Below are 17610 nucleotides of genomic sequence, written 5' to 3'. Positions count from 1 at the left end.
CCAAGGTCTTGCATGGTCCAAGGACTCAAGCATATGGGGAAACTAGCTACTTACAGAAGAACATAAGCGTTAGACAGAACCAAGGTCTTGCATGGTCCTCAGACTCAAGCCTATAGGAAAACTAACCACCCAAATATATCTAGGTACTAGGCTGAACCAAGGTCTTGCATGGTCCAAGGACTCAAGCCTATGGGGGAAACTAGCTACTTACAAAAGAACATAAGCGTTAGACAGAACTAAGGTCTTATATGGTCCTCGGACTCAAGCCTATGGAAAAACTAATCACCCAAATATACCTGAGTACTAGGCTGAATCAAGGCCTTGCATGGTCTTTGGACTCAAGCCTATGGAAAAACTAGCTACCTACAAAAGAACATAAGCGTTAGGCAGAATCAAGGTCTTGCATGGTCCTCGGACTCAAGCCTAAGGGGAAACTAACCACTGCGAGGGAAACTTGGGGGCTAGGTCGAATTGAGGTATTGCGTGGTCCTTGAACTCAAACTTGAGGGAAAACTAGTTACTTACAGGAGAACAAAAGCATTGAACAGAACCAAGATTTTAAGCAAAGCATTAAAATACGACAAGTGAAAGGAAGCATCAATCGAAGAACTAAAAACAAACGACTGGACATATTACAAAAAAAAAAAATATATAGTCTTGTTACAATGTCACCAGGGCAAAAAGTAAAAATGAAAAGAAAGCGGGAGCAAGATGGCCCCAGCCGTCAACACAGGATAGCCCGACGAGAGAGCCTAATCTCCTAACTCGGTAGACAGCTTGTCCTAAGGACTCTTCTGGAGGACTTCGACCGGTTCCTCGGGATCCTAACTCGGAGGGGCTACTTCGGAGGACCCTCCCCTAGCAAGAGGGATCTGAGGGACGACAAGCGTAGCCTGGGAGTTAGCAGAGGGCTTCGCCACATCTTGGGGCGCTTTTTGGCTATCAGTCCCAGCCTCCTCCAATGTTCCATGGCGCTCAGTCTCCCCAACAGGCTCATCAGCTATAGTTGAGTCCTCAGCAGCACTGGCCTAGTATTCATCTGTCGCTTGCAAGGCAGAGCCTGCCTTAGGAGCGACGGGGACAAGCTTGCGAATTGTTGGGGATGTAATACACCCTGTCGGCCCCCTTGAGCTTAGACAAGGCCTCGACCCCCGCTTGGATGAGAGCCTCACTCCAAGTCTGGGAGCAGTAGCGCCTGCATACTTCAGGCACTTGAGCCTTAAGGGTAGCCCCAGTCTTAGCCACCCCTTTAGTAAAGGCCTTTTCCTTCGCTTGCTCTAGAGAGCATTAAGCATCTATTCTCGCAAACATGACCTTTTCTTTAGCTCTTGTGGCCTCGTCCTTGGCATACTCGGCAGTATCTCTCACCCCCACTGCCTCAGCCAACTCTTGCTTTAGGTCGGCAATACGCGATTTGGCAACCTGCAGCTGACCCTCAACATCTCGTAAGCGCCCTGTCTGGTCTTCGGCTTGTTTTATAGCGCCGACTAGGTTAGATGCCGCTCTATCTCGGGCCCTTATCATCTCCTCCAAGTCCTCTATTGCCTTTTTGAGATCGGCCTCAGATCTCTTAAGGGTGTTCACGGTATCCAAGTACTTGTCGCGCTCTTGGCCCAGAGCTTTACCCTGGCTGTCGGCCTCTTCGTCCAGCCTGAAAGTGGCCTGGATAGCCTGCCAGTCAAAGCAAGTACACCGTAAGTTGGGGACCGAGTAGTAAAATTCAAATAAGGGAACAAGTCTCAAAAATCTTACCATGCCCAGGTACCTTTTAAGGTTACAGGCAACTTCTTACCTTTTCATGCCCCCCAGCTCAGGCATGTTAACAGAGAGAAGGAGGGACCTCTCCAGCTCATCAACTACATGAGCCCCTTCGCCCCCTCGGAAGTCCCTGAGAGTGGCATCGTCCATCAAAGACTTCCCGTGAAGCATGGCAGCAGGCAGCCAGGCCTGGGGCTCGGACCGTTGGACAATCTCTTTCCCCTTACTCTAACCACCGATCCTCAGTTGCTTAGAAGGTCGGCGGACTTCATCTTCCCCTTGGAAGGAATGAGATCTTCCCCCGTCCACAGGGTCTTTGCCTTTGGAAGGCCTTTTCCTCTTCAGGTCGGTGGACTCGAGCCGAGGATCCGAGATTGTCGGAGTGGAGGACGACTTGGCCTGCGCAGGCAAAGGCTTAAGCAGGGGAGGAGGAAGCTTAGGTGCGGGTGAAGGAGGCATGGGCTGTGACTCCCTCGGCGCGTCCTTCCCTGGCTTGCCCTCAAGCAAGTCAAATAGACTGGTTCGAGGTTGCCTCTTGGAACCCATCTTGGCCCGAATGCTAGCCCTTGGAGGCAGGAGATCGGCCTCAGGCAAATGGGGATCCCCCAAGTCACCAGAAGGATTCTCGGGTAGATAGGCTTGGCTGAATGCACCAAATTCGTCCTCGGACAAACCCAATTCAACTACTTCTCCCTCATTTTCCAAACTTTCTCCCTCGACCTCCGTAGCTTGATAGGACGAGGAAGAACCTGCTAATGGGACGCCCTCTGGAATGGAAGATCCTTCAGAAAATGAGAACCCGTGCTTCACTACAATGATCTGTCGAAGCCGAGGATCACGAGCCCTGATCACGTACTTCGAGGCCAGGAACGACTTTTAGGTCGGATCGTACCCGAGGATTTTGTGAGCAACCCTAACTTGATTGTCGCCCTCGTTCACAAAAATCTCTGCCCTAAGAACAGCTTCCAAATCTGCCTTGTTGACCAAGTTAAAATGACGTTCGAAGGTGTGCGGATCTGCAGAAAGAAAAACAGGCTCTTGTCATTAACCGAACAAAATGGACTTAAAAAAAAAAAGGGGGAGGGGCTAGCCCCCCTCTTACTCCGAGTATCCTACCTGGCTCTCCCTCTACCATCGAGCAGTGGAGACCACCATGCCATTCCCCTGACACAATGAGAAAATCCTGATTTAACCCTTTACTAGATTCAGGGAGGCACTGGGTAAGCCGAACCCTATCGTCCCTCGTCTTCATGTAGTACGACTTGGCCTTCAAGAGCTGGAGGTTATAGCACTAGTTCACGTCATGGTGGGTTAATCTCAATCCCATCTTCTCATTCAGAGCGTCTACGCACCTAGTATCCTAAACACATTGATGGCACACTGGGTGGGAGTTAACCGAAAATGCCTGAGATAGCTGCTCGTCACTGGGCCCATAGGGATTCTCATACCCCCCTCTAAGAAGGCGATTATGTGAATCACAACCTTGCCCTCTTCCCTCATAATATACTAGTTCCCTTCCTCGCAATACCTCAGGCCCACGTTACTGGGTATCCTATAATCGGCGATAAATTTTTCCATCGCCTCTTCAGACTTAACTAATTTCTTAAATCTACCCATCCCTAACAACGACTAAAAAACTTAAGAAAACACGAAGGAAGTAAAGGAGTCAGGGAAGGAGTTTTGAGCTAGAGAGAAGAAGACTTACAGAACTAAGGAAAAGCTCCTCGGACAGGCCTTTTATGTTGGAAAGGGATGCTGATTAGGTTGGAGGTTTGACCGGATTTAGAGTAAGTGCGCTAGAGTTCTTGAATACAAAAATAAGGAGGCAAAGTGGTTCAAGCAAGCATTTATATCCTCAATTAAAGATAACCGGGCAGAGTTTCCCGCCCATAAAGGCAGGAAATCCCCACCGTCTGATTACCATCACACCGTTGGACGTGGGGAGCATGAAACCGCTAGAATTTAATGCGGGTGCGCACCGTATATCGAGGCCCCAGAAATGTGCATTGGGCAAGCGAAAAGACTCCAACACTGACGAAGGCTCGAGGGTATCAAAACCCTCCTCCCTGTCCGAGGATACGGGCAGCAGAATTTTGAGGGGCTATTGTTGGGCCTGAGAGCTTGGCAACTTCGGCCCACTTTACATCTGGCCCAAGGCCCATGCCGAGGAGGAAGGAACATCCGAGGATGAAGTGTGAAAGTCTGAGTTGCCAGGGACACTGTCGAGGATGACCCTGCCCTCGGCCAACCGGGACCAACACTAAGCAGAGGAGTAAGTCTAGGATAAGCTGTCACCTTCACACTAAATGCGCTCACCTAAACCCCCTAGCCGCACTAATAGAGATGTGACATCTGGACAGGGCAGTCTTGGTTACTGTAACTCACATGAGTGCTAGTAAAGCGGCTGATGGGATGGGCAGTCAGAAGAGAAGGGCATGGATGATCAGCAAATGGAAGAAAAAGGTTGTAAAAAGGGGGCTATAAAAGGGGAAGAAGGGGATCAGTGAATAAAGGGGGCTTTTTGGGCCCTGGACGTTCTCTGGGGAGAGAGGGAGACCATCGTCAGGCTCCTCGGATCGGTTCCGAGGGCACACCTTGGAGGGTAATCTTGGTCTGCCGGCCCTCGACGGAGGTGAATGCCACATTGGGCGTTGTCCGCTTGCTGGGGCTTAATTCTTGAATTCGCTCTCTACAAAATTCATTGTACTGGGCTAATTGGGCTTGAGTCCACTCTCTCAATTGTAGAAGTGCTCAAATCCGGTCCCTACACTTACCATTACTCTATATCTTAACTTTACAATTTTTCTATCCCTTCATCTTCCTTTTATTTTGATTCTTCTTCTCCCTTTTTTTTAATATACAAAATTCTTATTTTATCTTCCATTCAATCAATATTTTACTCACACAAAAAAGTGAATACTCTCTCTCTCTCTCTCTCTCTCTATATATATATATATATATATTCACTTTTGGTGGATGTTTAATTCTTTGGATTGATGAATTTTTATTATTTTAGAAGTGAGATGATTATGTATTTGAATGTCTTTGTAAATTCTTTGAGTATGATAAATTATAAATTTGTGATGAGGTTTGGTTATCATGATAATCTTCTTAATAGAATGAGAAATTCAAATAATTAATTTTGGAACTTAAAAATTTTAGTTGTAGGAAAAAAAACAAAAAACCATAACACACTGTACAAAATTTTGAATCATACAGATCACTTGAAAAAAGAATAAGATTTCTATCTTTTATCTTAAAAAAAAAAAGAATAATATCAATCAAATGCACCTAAGTTTTTCCCAAAAAAAAAAAAAAAAAAAACTCAAAATAATAGAATGATATATTTGTAGAGATGGAGATATGAAAAATAATTTTAGAAATAATATCTCCAGTACGTCTTATAGAATAAATTATTCATTATATCACGTTACAAAATAGTTTTATATTCCCACGCATCGAGTTTGCAACTAGTTTTTATAAAAATCCACAACTTCATGTTCAAGAAAGAAATGAAATTGATTGATGATGTAGATGCTATGGTGACTATGAGAGCTTTTACTTTTACCCATGATATTGGTCTTTCATCCATCATTATTAAGGGAGACTCCAATTATGTTGTCATCAAAACTTTAGAAGTGGGAGATGAATCCTTTGGAACCCATGGTCATTTGTTTGCCTCTACAAAATCCCTTATAGAAACATGTTAGTGGTTTAATGATGTGGATGGATGGTATTCTCCAACACTAGGGGTGGAGCTAAAACCACCCTTGGGGGCCATTCTCTCCCCCCCCCCCCCCCCCCCCTTCCTCAAAAAAGAAAAAGAAAATTTATAGTATGTATAATTTTGAAAAAAAAAATATATATTAAAGATTTAGCTACAAAAAATAGGAGTTATCCCCCTCCCCCATATATTTGAGTTAGTTTAATAATGCTCTTATTAAAAAAAAAAAAAATCNATATATATATATTCACTTTTGGTGGATGTTTAATTCTTTGGATTGATGAATTTTTATGTTTAACTTTACTTTAGATTGATATGATTTGGTTATATTTTAATTTTTTTTTATATCTTTTTAATTAAATTTTTTTGCTTGTTACATGTTATTTTATGAAATTACAGAATGATTTAATTTATATATATATATATATATATACTAAAAGCTGAAGTGTAAATTTTAATGTTGCTGCGCTCATGTTGAGTCACATCAGTGTTACATCATCAACTTATTTTCAATATTTTCTCTCTCATTTTTAATTATTTTTCTCCTTATTAATTTGTCATTTTACAATTACACATTCTCCAACATTTACTTACTTTCACCTTTTTATCTTCCCACTACTCTATATCTTAAACTTACAATTTCTCCATCCATTCATCTTCTTTTATTTTAACTCTTTTTCACCCAAATTTTTTTTACTATAAAACCATATTTCGCTCACACAAAAGAGCTCTCATTTTTAATTATTTTTCTCCTTATTAATTTGCCACTTTACAATTATACATTCTCCAAGATTTACTTACTTTTACCTTTTTATCTCCCCACTACTCTATATCTTAACCTTACAATTTCTATATCCATTCATCTTCCTTTTATTTTGACTCTTCTTTTCCCATTTTTTACTATAAAATTTTTTTATTTTCTGTTCCATTCAATTCATATTTTTCTCACACAAAAAGGTGAAAACTCTCTCTCTCTCTCTCTCTCTCTCTCTCTCTCTATATATATATATATATATATATTCTTTCTTTTGGTGGATGTTTAATTCTTTAAATTGATGAATTTTTATGTTTAACTCTACTTTAGGTTGATATGATTTGGTTACATTTTAATTTTTATCTTTTTAATTTTATTCTTTATTTGTTACATGTTATCCTATGAAATTACAGAATGATTTAATGTTATTCTATTACATAGCATGATTTGAATGATTTGGTGTTTACAACTATACATTTTCTTTTGAATATTCTTCTACTCATCTTCTTTAATATAATTTTTTAAATTTGTCTCACATTCTCTTCCAAAAAAAGTCATTGTTCTCTCTCTCTCTCTCTCTCTCTCTCTCTCTCTCATAAATTCTTTCTTGCAACTCTATATTAAAAAAAAAAAAAATCCAATTGGTTTAATAGTTATATATAAAGACAAGGTAGCATATGTTTTTCTCAATTTCTTTTTTTCTAGTAAAAAATGCTCTTGTATTTATTAAAATTTTGGATCATTCATGTCTTTGAAGACTTTAGTGGTTCCATTAAATTTTTTTATTAACTTTGCTAGAAAATTTTGTAATTTATATTCAAATGAAAATTTAAAAAATTTCATTATGAAAATGGTATAAGAAATTTATTTTTTGAAAGATCAACAATGAGCAAAATCTTTATTGGAGATTAAATTTTTTTGTTGTTGATATTTTTCAAAGTCTAATATTAAACTAGATAACTTTTGTATACTCATTAAAGTTTATAAGAAGATAAGTTTGTGTACAATATATCTATAAATTATGACTTAAAATATTAAGGTTTACATATATATATATATATATTTGTTTTTACACATGTGCATGGGGTTTTGTTTTGACTAATATTACTAGCACAATTTTGCCTCCCAAACAAAAAATCCTAAGTTTGCACCGGCTACACACCTTCATGATGTTCTTTTTGCTTGAATATGAAGATCTTTGAATGAATTTTCAATATAAAACAACTATGTTTGTTTCTGATGTGAAGATTTGTTTCATGTGTGAAGATAATCAATTTTCATAATTTTCACACATGGCCAAAATGGTGAGTGACAGTGTAAGTGAAACTAAAACATAACTCAAATTTAGAAGGTGTAAAATATATGTTAACTCCAATATATTGGATGTGATATGAACATGATATGTGTCTAAAAATGGTGATGTGTGGCTTCTATATTCCATGTATAAATAATTAAGTAGTCCAGGGGCTAAGAGCATCAGCAGTAAAACTGCTCAACAATGGGAAGGCCATATCGCATATGCCAAATTTTTTTTTGAGATTAAGCTACAGTACCATCTCAAATGTAAGATGGTATTGTAGTTGAATTGCATAAATTTATTTTTATTTTTATTTTTAATACTCTCATTTCTCTCTCCTCTCTCATTTTAACCCGACAATTTCTCTTTCCTCTCTCATTTTTTCTCTTTCTTTTCTCTCTCTTCATTCTCTCTCTTTCTTTCTACTTTCTCTTCTTCCTTCTCTCTCTTCTTCAATGGAATGGAGGCAACGGCGTGGAGGCTTGATCAGAAAAGCTGTGATGGAGGCGTGGAGGTCGTGGGTTTCCAGCGTTTGGGTTGAATTTGGGTGGTGTTTGGCATTTGGCGTTTAGGTTGAAGATGATGATGATGATGAGTTTGGGACGAATAGAGATGGCGACGGGCGACCTTCTCTCTCTCGCCATTGCTGCCGGTGAGAACAGATGGGTTTGGGTTTGGTGAGAACATATGGGTTTAATTTTGGATTTTGGATTTTGATTTGGCTGGATTTGGCTGTGCTGTGTTGGTGGTGCTATGTTGGCGTTGGATTGTGTGTGTGTGTTTTTATTTATTTATTTTATTTTTTTAGTTCAGCTACTGGGGTTTGTGGTTATGGCTGGTGGGCCGACGGCGGAGGTGGTGGAAGTAGTTGTGGCTGGTAGGCCGACGGTGGGTGGGTGTCTGTGGCTCCGTTAGAGTGGGTTTTGGGTTAGTGGGTGGCGGCGTGGTTTGTTGCTTGGTTTTTTTTTTTTCTTTTTGGGTGTTTACAGTAGATTATGGGTTGCTGCTGGTGGCGGTGGTGTCAGGTGTGTGTAGTGCGGCGGTGGTGGTGATTGTGGTTGTTGAATAGAAATAAAGAGAGAGAAAGAATAATGTGTTTTATTGTAAATGATGATAATTGTGGGATATATTATTTTATTGTGTAGAAATATTATTTTAATGAGTAGAATAGAAAAATAAAAGTTGGGATGTTGGATGTATTGTAAAATGACATGGTATAATTGATAAAATAGTTTTTTTAGATGGTAAAATAAGATGAGATATAAAATCCCGATATGAATGCATTCCCTATCCTATGTAGCACTAAAAATCTAGAGTGAAAATTCTCCCTTAAAAGCGATCACTCCTTGAGGCGGTGCTTCACTTTTGACTTTTGAAGAACGTTAGGCTTAACCAAACATTTTCAACCTTTTCAACGGAACAATTATTATATTTCAAACAAATATCTAAAATGCTGCCTGATTATTTCCTAAAAATATCACCTTTGCTCATAAAATATCTCCACGGAAAAGGCGATGATGACTGATGAGAGTGTCGTCAATAACTTATAGTCATTCTAGAGAATTTTTAATGATGATGAATTGAGCGTCTAAATTAAGAGTTAGAATGACTCTATTTTTTTTTAGGCTAATAAAGTTACATCATTCTCTGCTATCTATCTCTAATTTCTTGGCATAAATAGTAGTATAACTCAAACCCTTTGTTGTTGTGAAAAAATTATTAGATCAGTCAGGAGGACTTTTGAAGTAGTCATCCCAAACAATGAAATAATAACACTTATGCAAATAAAAAAACGGACAAAATTGGGAAATGCCCAATTTGGGTAAAAATAGCAGCATAATGCCCTTTTCTCCAAACTATATAGGGAAATGCCCCTCTTTTGTAACTCGATTTTCTCAAAATCGAGTTATAAAAAAAAAAAATTCTGGAGCCCTATAGCGGCGTTTTTAAGGACCTATAGTGAATAACTCGATTTTCTCAAAATCGAGTTATAAAAAAAAAAAATTCTGGAGCCCTATAGCGGCGTTTTTAAGGACCTATAGTGACATTTTCAGGATCTATAGTGACGTTTTGTAACTCGATTTCCATAAAATCGAGTTATAGGCAATTTTTTTAATTTTTTTTTTACCTATAACTCGATTTCTTATAAATCGAGTTAAAAAACGCCACTATAGGTCTTCAAAACGTCACTATAGGCTCCTAAAAAACGCCGCTATAAGGCCTAACTCGATTTTGAGAAAATCGAGTTACAAAAGAGAGGCATTTCCCTATATAGTTTGGAGAAAAGGGCATTATGCTGCTATTTTTACCCAAACGGGGCATTTCCCAATTTTGTCCATAAAAAAACTCACTAGATATGTTACATTTGCATGAATGACAATGTTTTATTAGTAAGAAGGACCAAAAGGAACACTTCAGCCATCCTTTCAATGAACTAATAATTTCTCGTGACTGTGGGTGAATATCAAATTGTTAAAGGAGGATGGTTAAGTGCTGAAGTCTTACTGCTATAATTGAAAATAAATTAGTGGAGTCATGTCTATAAGACTGGATATGCATTAGAGAGTTTAATCTCCCCTGTCGCCTCACGGGTGAGACAGTTTTATGTAGGATTGGATTTATTCCTTTGGGTAATAGCTGAATGTAACATTTATCTAGTTTATATCTCACAAATGTGAAATTCACTTTCAAATGACACATTGAGATAGCGGGTGCAAAAAATGAGTTTTGCATCTAATTCATTTAGAAAGTACAACATTCAAAGTGTATCGTTTTTAATAATTTAGGAACAAGAAAAGAATTTTGGATAATTTAAATAAGAAAATAGAACTTTATATAAAATTTAAGGACCAAAACCATATTTTTACCTATGAGATAAATACAAAAACCTTTTTTGTTAGTTAAACTAGGTGAATAAATATAAAAACTTTACGATTGCTCTACGTCAATCCTTCGCTTATGATTTGTCTTTAATAAAAATAAATAAACCCAATTGCAATTTCTTTCGTGGAAAACTTTATCTAGTCTATGAAGCATTAACTGTCTCTATAATATACTTTATAAATCTTTTCTTGGCTGGTACATTCTCATAGACGGTGGAATTTGATAGTCTTCATCATATGATGCATTTTTTTACTTCATCATGTTTTATTTCTTATTTTGAACTTCTGAAGTAAAAAGAGCTTAAAGCAATGTTTACAAAAGGAAAAAAAAGAAAAAAAAAAACCATCGTCCTATGACAGACAAAAGTATTAAGCTTGCGATTCCCGCAAAGCGAAGGCCTTTTCGTATATTAAAAACGCTCACTTTCCTTAATTTGATTCAATTAATTAAATAAAAAGAATAGCTTCAAGTGCCAAGTGGTAATTTCTTTCGATTTCATGAATCTACTAGTATTTGCTTTATCTTTCAAAGTAGTCCATTAGCACAAACTTTTTTTCACAAGTTGTTGAATTAATAAATTACGATTCATTCTCAAAAAAAAAAAAAAAATTACAATTAGTGGACATCACAAGTTGTTGAATTAATAAATTACGATTCATTCTCAAAAAAAAAAAAAAAATTACAATTAGTGGACAATAACCATAATGATTGTTCGTATAAAATTGGCGTTAGATTCTGTATCCATCAATCACAACCAATAACTTTAGCAAGTGTAAATAGTTCTATCATAATCCACAAAAATCATAGAAATGGGCACTTCACAAAGAAAATTGAAATACTTTACGCATTACTAATAAATGGAGTATTTACTATTGGCTTTAAACATTGGGGATTTAGAAAGTGGGAGGTTTGCAATATGGATTTCATCAACTTTCCTTAGGCCTGAGGCAATACCTAAAGTCACCACAATCTTTGATGGTGGTGTTGGTTCTTTCGGTCCCTAATTAAAAGACTACAAAAGTAAGAATGAGAGAGAGCCCCAAAATCAATGTATATGATAAAGTTAGAGAAGGGCAAGTTCTTGCTGTGTCCCCTGTGGCCAAATTGGCTAGCCATTCTGTAGTGGCCAATTCAGCCTGCTCAATTGGTCCTGACCCCGACCCATCTGTTGTAATTCCTGCTGTCGTAGGGGGCGAATCTCTTGAAGATTTTAGACTGCACAAGAACAAATTCCAAATTCTCAATTACAACGATACTTATGAGCGTCAGGCAAAATTAGAAATTATTATAAGTGTAATATACATTCCACACTCATGAATATGGACAGGTAAAACTTAGGTCTAGTACATCATTAAATTCTTACAAATGGTTGTATTCGATTTAATTGTCTTTGAAAAAGAAAACAATGTTTGAATTTCAATGATCAATATAGTTATATGTTGAATATAATTGGGAAACTCAATATAATTTAATTGAAGTATTGTATATAAGTTTTTTTCATAATAGTTTGTCACAGCAAAGGAATCAATATACAATTATATCAACATAAGAGAATCAAATTGTCCAAAAAAGCAATAGGTTTCCGGAAACCCCAATTCTAAATTCTTCACACAAAACAAACATCAGCTTGATTATAATCAAAGATCAGCAGGCATCTAAACTCTGTTTCATAGCAAACTCAAACTAAGGGCAACTTTACCTTGGAAGCGAAGGACAAAATGTGATTGTATAATCTGCTCCGGTACAAGTAAAGGTACTAGTAGCATCATCATAAGCATAACTGTAAGACAAGGGACAAGCATTCTTGAACATCTGCGAGTACAATGAAGGTTTACAAGTTGCCGGTGAGCTATGATCGCCATTGCAACAGTACTCAGGTGTCCCAAACGCCCCACACGCACTCTTACAAGCTTGTCCACCCTCAACTCTCAGCTCAGCAGGACAATTACGGTTAAGGTCCTTGACGCAACCAGTGGAAGCGCACGTACCTGATCCACCACTACCTTCAACGACCACTGGGAGGTTATAACCATCAACGAGGCTCACATCATAGAAGTCAGCTGAGCCTGACCCGAGTGTGAACTCGGCTAGTGTGGCTGGAGGTGTGGCTCCAGCTCCATTGCACTCAATTGTGCCTGAGCCACAATCGCCAGTGGCGCAGGAGCCGCGGTTTGAGCCATCAAAATTGCAACCAGTACGGCCCCAGAAGCGACCAGACCAGCCGGTTGGGGCTTGGAAAGAACGAGAGCCGGATTTTGTGAGCTGGAAACCTGTAGACTCTAGCTTCGGACTACCTGCGCTTGATAGAATTCCTGGCCATACTGTGTAATCACACTTGTTTACAAATGTGAATGTAGCACCTGAAGCCCCTGTAAAAGTACATTCAGAGAAAAACAATATTAATAAGATTAGTCATCACTACAGTCTTGTAACTCAATTAGTAGGCACATTTTGATGTTCAATATTCCCGATTCCCGAATTATTTATGGACTTATGCTATGTCTTACTTTTTGTGTTAAAAATGTAAGAGGCAGAGTCTAAAATCAATGGGAAATTTTATTTATTTATTTACCTTTGGAAATGAAGAGAATAGCAAGACTGAGGATCATAGTGTAAGAATGATGATGGCAATAGAAGAAAAGTTCCATAAAGAGTGAATAATATTATCAAATTTCAAATATATGATTCGATATTTTGGATTCTCAGTGTGTAAAAAAGAAGGATTTGAATTGAGACTGAGAGAGACAGAATTAAGAATAACAGTAGCCAAGGCAAGGCTTTTTGCTGTGATAGATGGAGAGGAGGAATGGAGAAGATATGGGGAGTGACCACCCATAAACAAAGTGGCAACTGGCAACTACTATTTTTGTCACTCTTATCTTTCTCTTTGAAAAATAGTGGATGGAAGGAGCTGCCACTATTATTTTTTGTCACTCTCTCACTTAGAAAAAAAAAAAGAAAAAAGAGTGGATAGAAGGAGCTGAGGGAGTAGTGGTGGGGAGTTCTAATTAATTGCTCTACATTCCTATTTATAAAAGAATCAAGCATAAACAACAAAGGGAGCTAAAGGAGAAACTGTCACTGTTAGAAAAAGATAGAGAATTGAAGGCTCTCGTATACTTGCACCTTAAGTGCTAGTGAAGCTTCGACTTAGTGTAAAAGTGTAAAATGGCGTAAAAAAATATATCAATAAAGCTTCAACTTAGCGTGTAAGTGTAAAGTGGCTAAAACAAAATCACCCAGTTAAGAGGGATGACAAAAATGTGTCTCGCCTATTTGATTAATTAGTCCTGTCGTACTCTATCTAAGTACTGTGGGTTCTCCCCGTCCCTATTGTGTCATTGACGTTGGATTTTGACCCTTCCCTCTTGACCCTTTTTGGAGGCCTTGCCGACGAGTGTGTGATGTGTAACTTAACTTTTTATTTGATGGGATTATCTTTTTATTATTTGTTTTTCTTTTCACAAATATCCACTCTGTACTAATTTAGGGTTTTGCTTACTAGAATATGATCAATTTGTGTTTTAAGGTAGTCGCTACCCATTATTGGATTTCTAAGGTTTTTTATTTTTTATTTTATAATAATTGAAATGATAAAAAACTTTATTAAAATAGAACCAACAGATACAAGTGAAACAGAGCCAAAACTGTGACTCGGGGGAAACACTAGCAGATATAGTGCTGCTGTGCTACCCACGTAAACAAGGAAAAAAAAAAAGAAAACAGAGACTTCATAGACTGAAGAAACTGCCCTACGATATCTCATTGAGCTAGGGACTGTGCTGCCATCAGACGTTGATACTCCTCTAATAGCCCGTTTGCCCCTTCAAGAAATCACCCTGGGATGAGTTTGAATCCGCCGAAAGTAAAATTTGATCCTGGCATTCCAGATGGCCCAGGCCGTGACTGCCCACCTCTCAAGTTCCAACTTGCTCAGCTTATTTCTCATCTGCTGGAAGAGTAAGAAAAAATCATCTACTTCGTTGCCGCACTTCTGTGGGCAAACGGACATGCCCACAGAAGATGGCCCGTAGTCTCAGGCTGTTGGCAGCAAAGTTCACATCTGGCATCCACCTTAATTGGGCACTTATATCTACTTAATTTTATTTTCAAATTTAGGTTAAAGAAGAATCAATGGTTCTAACCCAAACTATGATTTCATAAAAAAAAAAAAAAAATCAAATAAGAAGACATGAGTAGGAAATTTTGGTTATGAGTAGATAAGGTATTAGACATCTCACGATGCCCATACTGTAATTGTAACTCATTTTGACTCAATTGTAAAATTTATGATTTGATCTACAACACTTACAGCATAAAAGTAAATTTTTTTTAAGGAATAGTGTTTCCGTTGATTTTTGGAAAGGAACCTCCATTGATCAAAAAAATTTCATATGCGTCTGTCTTATACAACATCTCTCTCATAGACATGTGGGTCTCAATACAACATTCCTCTCACAAACATGTGGGTCCTCGTGTGGTACTCACATGTCTGTAAGAGGAATGTTGTCTAGGATAGACACAAGAAATACTTTTTTCTTTAGATCTTAGAAATAATTTCTTAGAAAGAGTGCCAAAACCATTGTTTCCTGAAATATGATTTTTCCAATGAGGCAAAGACTAGTTTAGAAGAAACTTTGATAACTCCACTTCTAAAATAATTTTTTTTTGAAAATTTAATGTGCTTTAAAATATTAAGCCATATATATATATATATATATATTTGTTTGTTTTGTTTTGTTTTGGGTTGGGGGGGGGGGGAGATTAAGCCATGTTAATGTGTGGCTTATATGGATTTGACACCATTAACTAAAGAGTTAGTGTATAAATCTGTAAAAGTAAACATCAAAGATAATCACATTCATAGGAAAGTAATTTCCAAATTCAATTGTTCAAGCCATACCCATTTAATTATGGTTTAACCCGTCTATGGATATTCATAATTATCAAAGATTAACAAGGACAGGTTATGAAGCATGGATAACAAAATTTCTCATCAAAGAATTGGCCTAGCATGAAATGATCCTTTAAAATATATCATCTATGCAACATTTGATTATTCAAGAGAAAATTAGATCTACATATACATAATTATAACTATTCAAACATGTTATCATAGAGCATAAAAAATTATTTATGGAGCTACTCTTTAAAAGCACATCAAGGCATTATTCACACATGCATGATTATAGCCATTTAAGAATCGTAATGAGCATGTTATAAAGAAAATGACAAAGTTTGGCAACAAACTTATTTGTAGTCTAAGACTGCAACTTTTTTTTAAAAAAATTAACATTGCCACATATTTTGAAAATATAACAGTTGGATTACATGTTCTTGTCTCTTAACACAAACATGTCATATTTTGTGCCAATTAGATATTATTTACCATATGATCCATAAACTTATTTTTTATGTATTATTTTGGACTACAAAAACTTGCAATTTAAACATTGATTGATAACATAGTTATTAATTTTTGATCTCTTGAAAATTTTTCAAACATGATGAATATAAGAAGATAATGTAATCCAATGGTGGCTTTGTAAAAATTCAATTCCAATAAAAATATATTGAGTGAAGTTCTAGTTTTAGGCTACAACAAAACAGCAAAATTTATAGCCAAACTTTGTTTTAAAGAAAATTAATAAATATCTCAGACTAGTAAGAAGGAAACCATACGTAAAAATGAAAGCACACTTCTCAAATAAATCATCCTGCAGCATCATTCAAATCACATGGCATCATTTAGGTAATTAAGAGGAAAATATATATATATATATATGGACTAGAAATTACCGAATTGTTTGGACTTTAGGCTAATGAGTCATTTTCGTTATATAAAAAAAAGGGGCTAATGAGCAATGAGTAATGAGTAATGAGGGCCTTTCTGTTTTTTGTTTTTTGTTTTTTTTTTTTTTTGTTTTTCTTGGACAATTTTCTGGATAGAGAAAATTTGAAATAAAGTATAGAGAAATACGTTTAATTTCTTAAGCCATATGTTCATTTAACTTAGAAATGCTCTGCCCAATAAAAGGTAGTCCATAAATTCTATATTTTATATACTTGAAGAAGTGTACTATTTATGGAGGAAAAGTATAACATCATTCTTTATTTTTCCATGTCGGAATTGTAGCACTTCTTGTTAAAATCTCTCTCTCTCTCTCACTCTCTCTCTGAAGAATCATAGCATCTTGTTTCATTATTTTGGTATGGGACTTGCAATACTTTTATTTTTATTTTTAATTAAAAAAAAATTTCCATGCATTTTTTCAAAGATAAGATGCATTAAGACCTCTGTAGGGGCTTGGGCCAGGGTGATCAGGAATGGCCCATGTAACAAAGGCCCAAGGTTGTTAAAATCTCTCTCTCTCTCTCTCTCTCTAGACGAAGAATCATAGCATCTTGTTTCATTATTTGGTATGGGACTTGCAATACTTTTATTTTTATTTTTAATTAGAAAAAAAAAAAAAAAAACTTTCCATGAATTTTTTCAAAGGTAAGATGCATTAAGACCTCTGTAGGGGCTTGGGCCAGGGTGATCGGGAATGGCCATGTAACAAAGGCCCAGGCTGTTAAAATCTCTCTTTCTCTAGACGAAGAATCATAGCATCTTGTTTCATTATTTTGGTATGGGACTTGCAATACTTTTATTTTTATTTTTAATTATAAAAAAAAACTTTCCATGCATTTTTTCAAAGGTAAGATGCATTAAGACCTCTGTAGGGGCTTAGGCTCGGGTGACCAGGAACGGCCCATGTAACAAAGGCCCAAGGTTGGCTTGGGCAACAAAGGCTATTGTGGGAACAAAAACTGGCCCAATATAGTAGGGATAAGCCCAGCCCAATGGCAAGTACGCAAGGGTTCAAAGATTGATGCTCGGGAGAATCCTATTATGTCCGGCCAGGTTAGGCCCAATACCGACTTATGAGCTAGGGGAGGATGATGAGGAGATGGTCAAATTCAAATCGGTTCCCGAGTACTATTAGTGCCTTTGGGAAGTTTGTTGTCGAACACTATTTGGTGTCTGGAACAAGTTTCAAGAGAATCTTCTAGAGAAATTATTTTTCCTAGGGATTCCAGGCAAAAGTGGGATTATGTGGGAAATGATGAAAAAGTAATAATTTGAACCCCTCACTGAGGAGAGACTATAAAAGGGAGGGAGGACGAATAGAGGGAGGGTTCTGAAAGGAA

General features: G+C 37.2%; 1 protein-coding gene across 1 annotated transcript; it reads right to left on the bottom strand.

The window, feature by feature from the left end:
- Positions 1 to 11233: 11233 nt before the first annotated feature.
- Positions 11234 to 13572, bottom strand: LOC112033406 (thaumatin-like protein 1). Its single transcript, XM_024066174.2, has 3 exons — positions 12989 to 13572; positions 12116 to 12785; positions 11234 to 11631 (listed from the first exon to the last, which is right to left on the bottom strand). Exons 1-3 carry the CDS (start codon positions 13062 to 13064, stop codon positions 11421 to 11423), a joined length of 957 nt encoding a protein of 318 aa, XP_023921942.1. The 5' UTR covers positions 13065 to 13572; the 3' UTR covers positions 11234 to 11420.
- Positions 13573 to 17610: the final 4038 nt, after the last annotated feature.

Source organism: Quercus suber, unplaced genomic scaffold (assembly GCF_002906115.3).
Source record: "Quercus suber isolate HL8 unplaced genomic scaffold, Cork oak 2.0 scaffold_624, whole genome shotgun sequence".
Classification (NCBI taxonomy): Eukaryota; Viridiplantae; Streptophyta; class Magnoliopsida; order Fagales; family Fagaceae; genus Quercus; species Quercus suber.
Note: the sequence above shows the minus strand (reverse complement) of the source record. Positions and strands in the feature narration are given on the sequence as shown.

What these genes read in the sequence shown, in the direction of transcription:
- LOC112033406 (XM_024066174.2), bottom strand. Translation starts at nt 13,064, where the DNA reads ATGGAACTTTTCTTCTATTGCCATCATCATTCTTACACTATGATCCTC. An exon ending in TATTCTCTTCATTTCCAAAG is followed by an intron (nt 12,786 to 12,988) that starts GTAAATAAATAA and finishes GTACTTTTACAG; the next exon opens with GGGCTTCAGGTGCTACATTC. An exon ending in TTTTGTCCTTCGCTTCCAAG is followed by an intron (nt 11,632 to 12,115) that starts GTAAAGTTGCCC and finishes GTTCTTGTGCAG; the next exon opens with TCTAAAATCTTCAAGAGATT.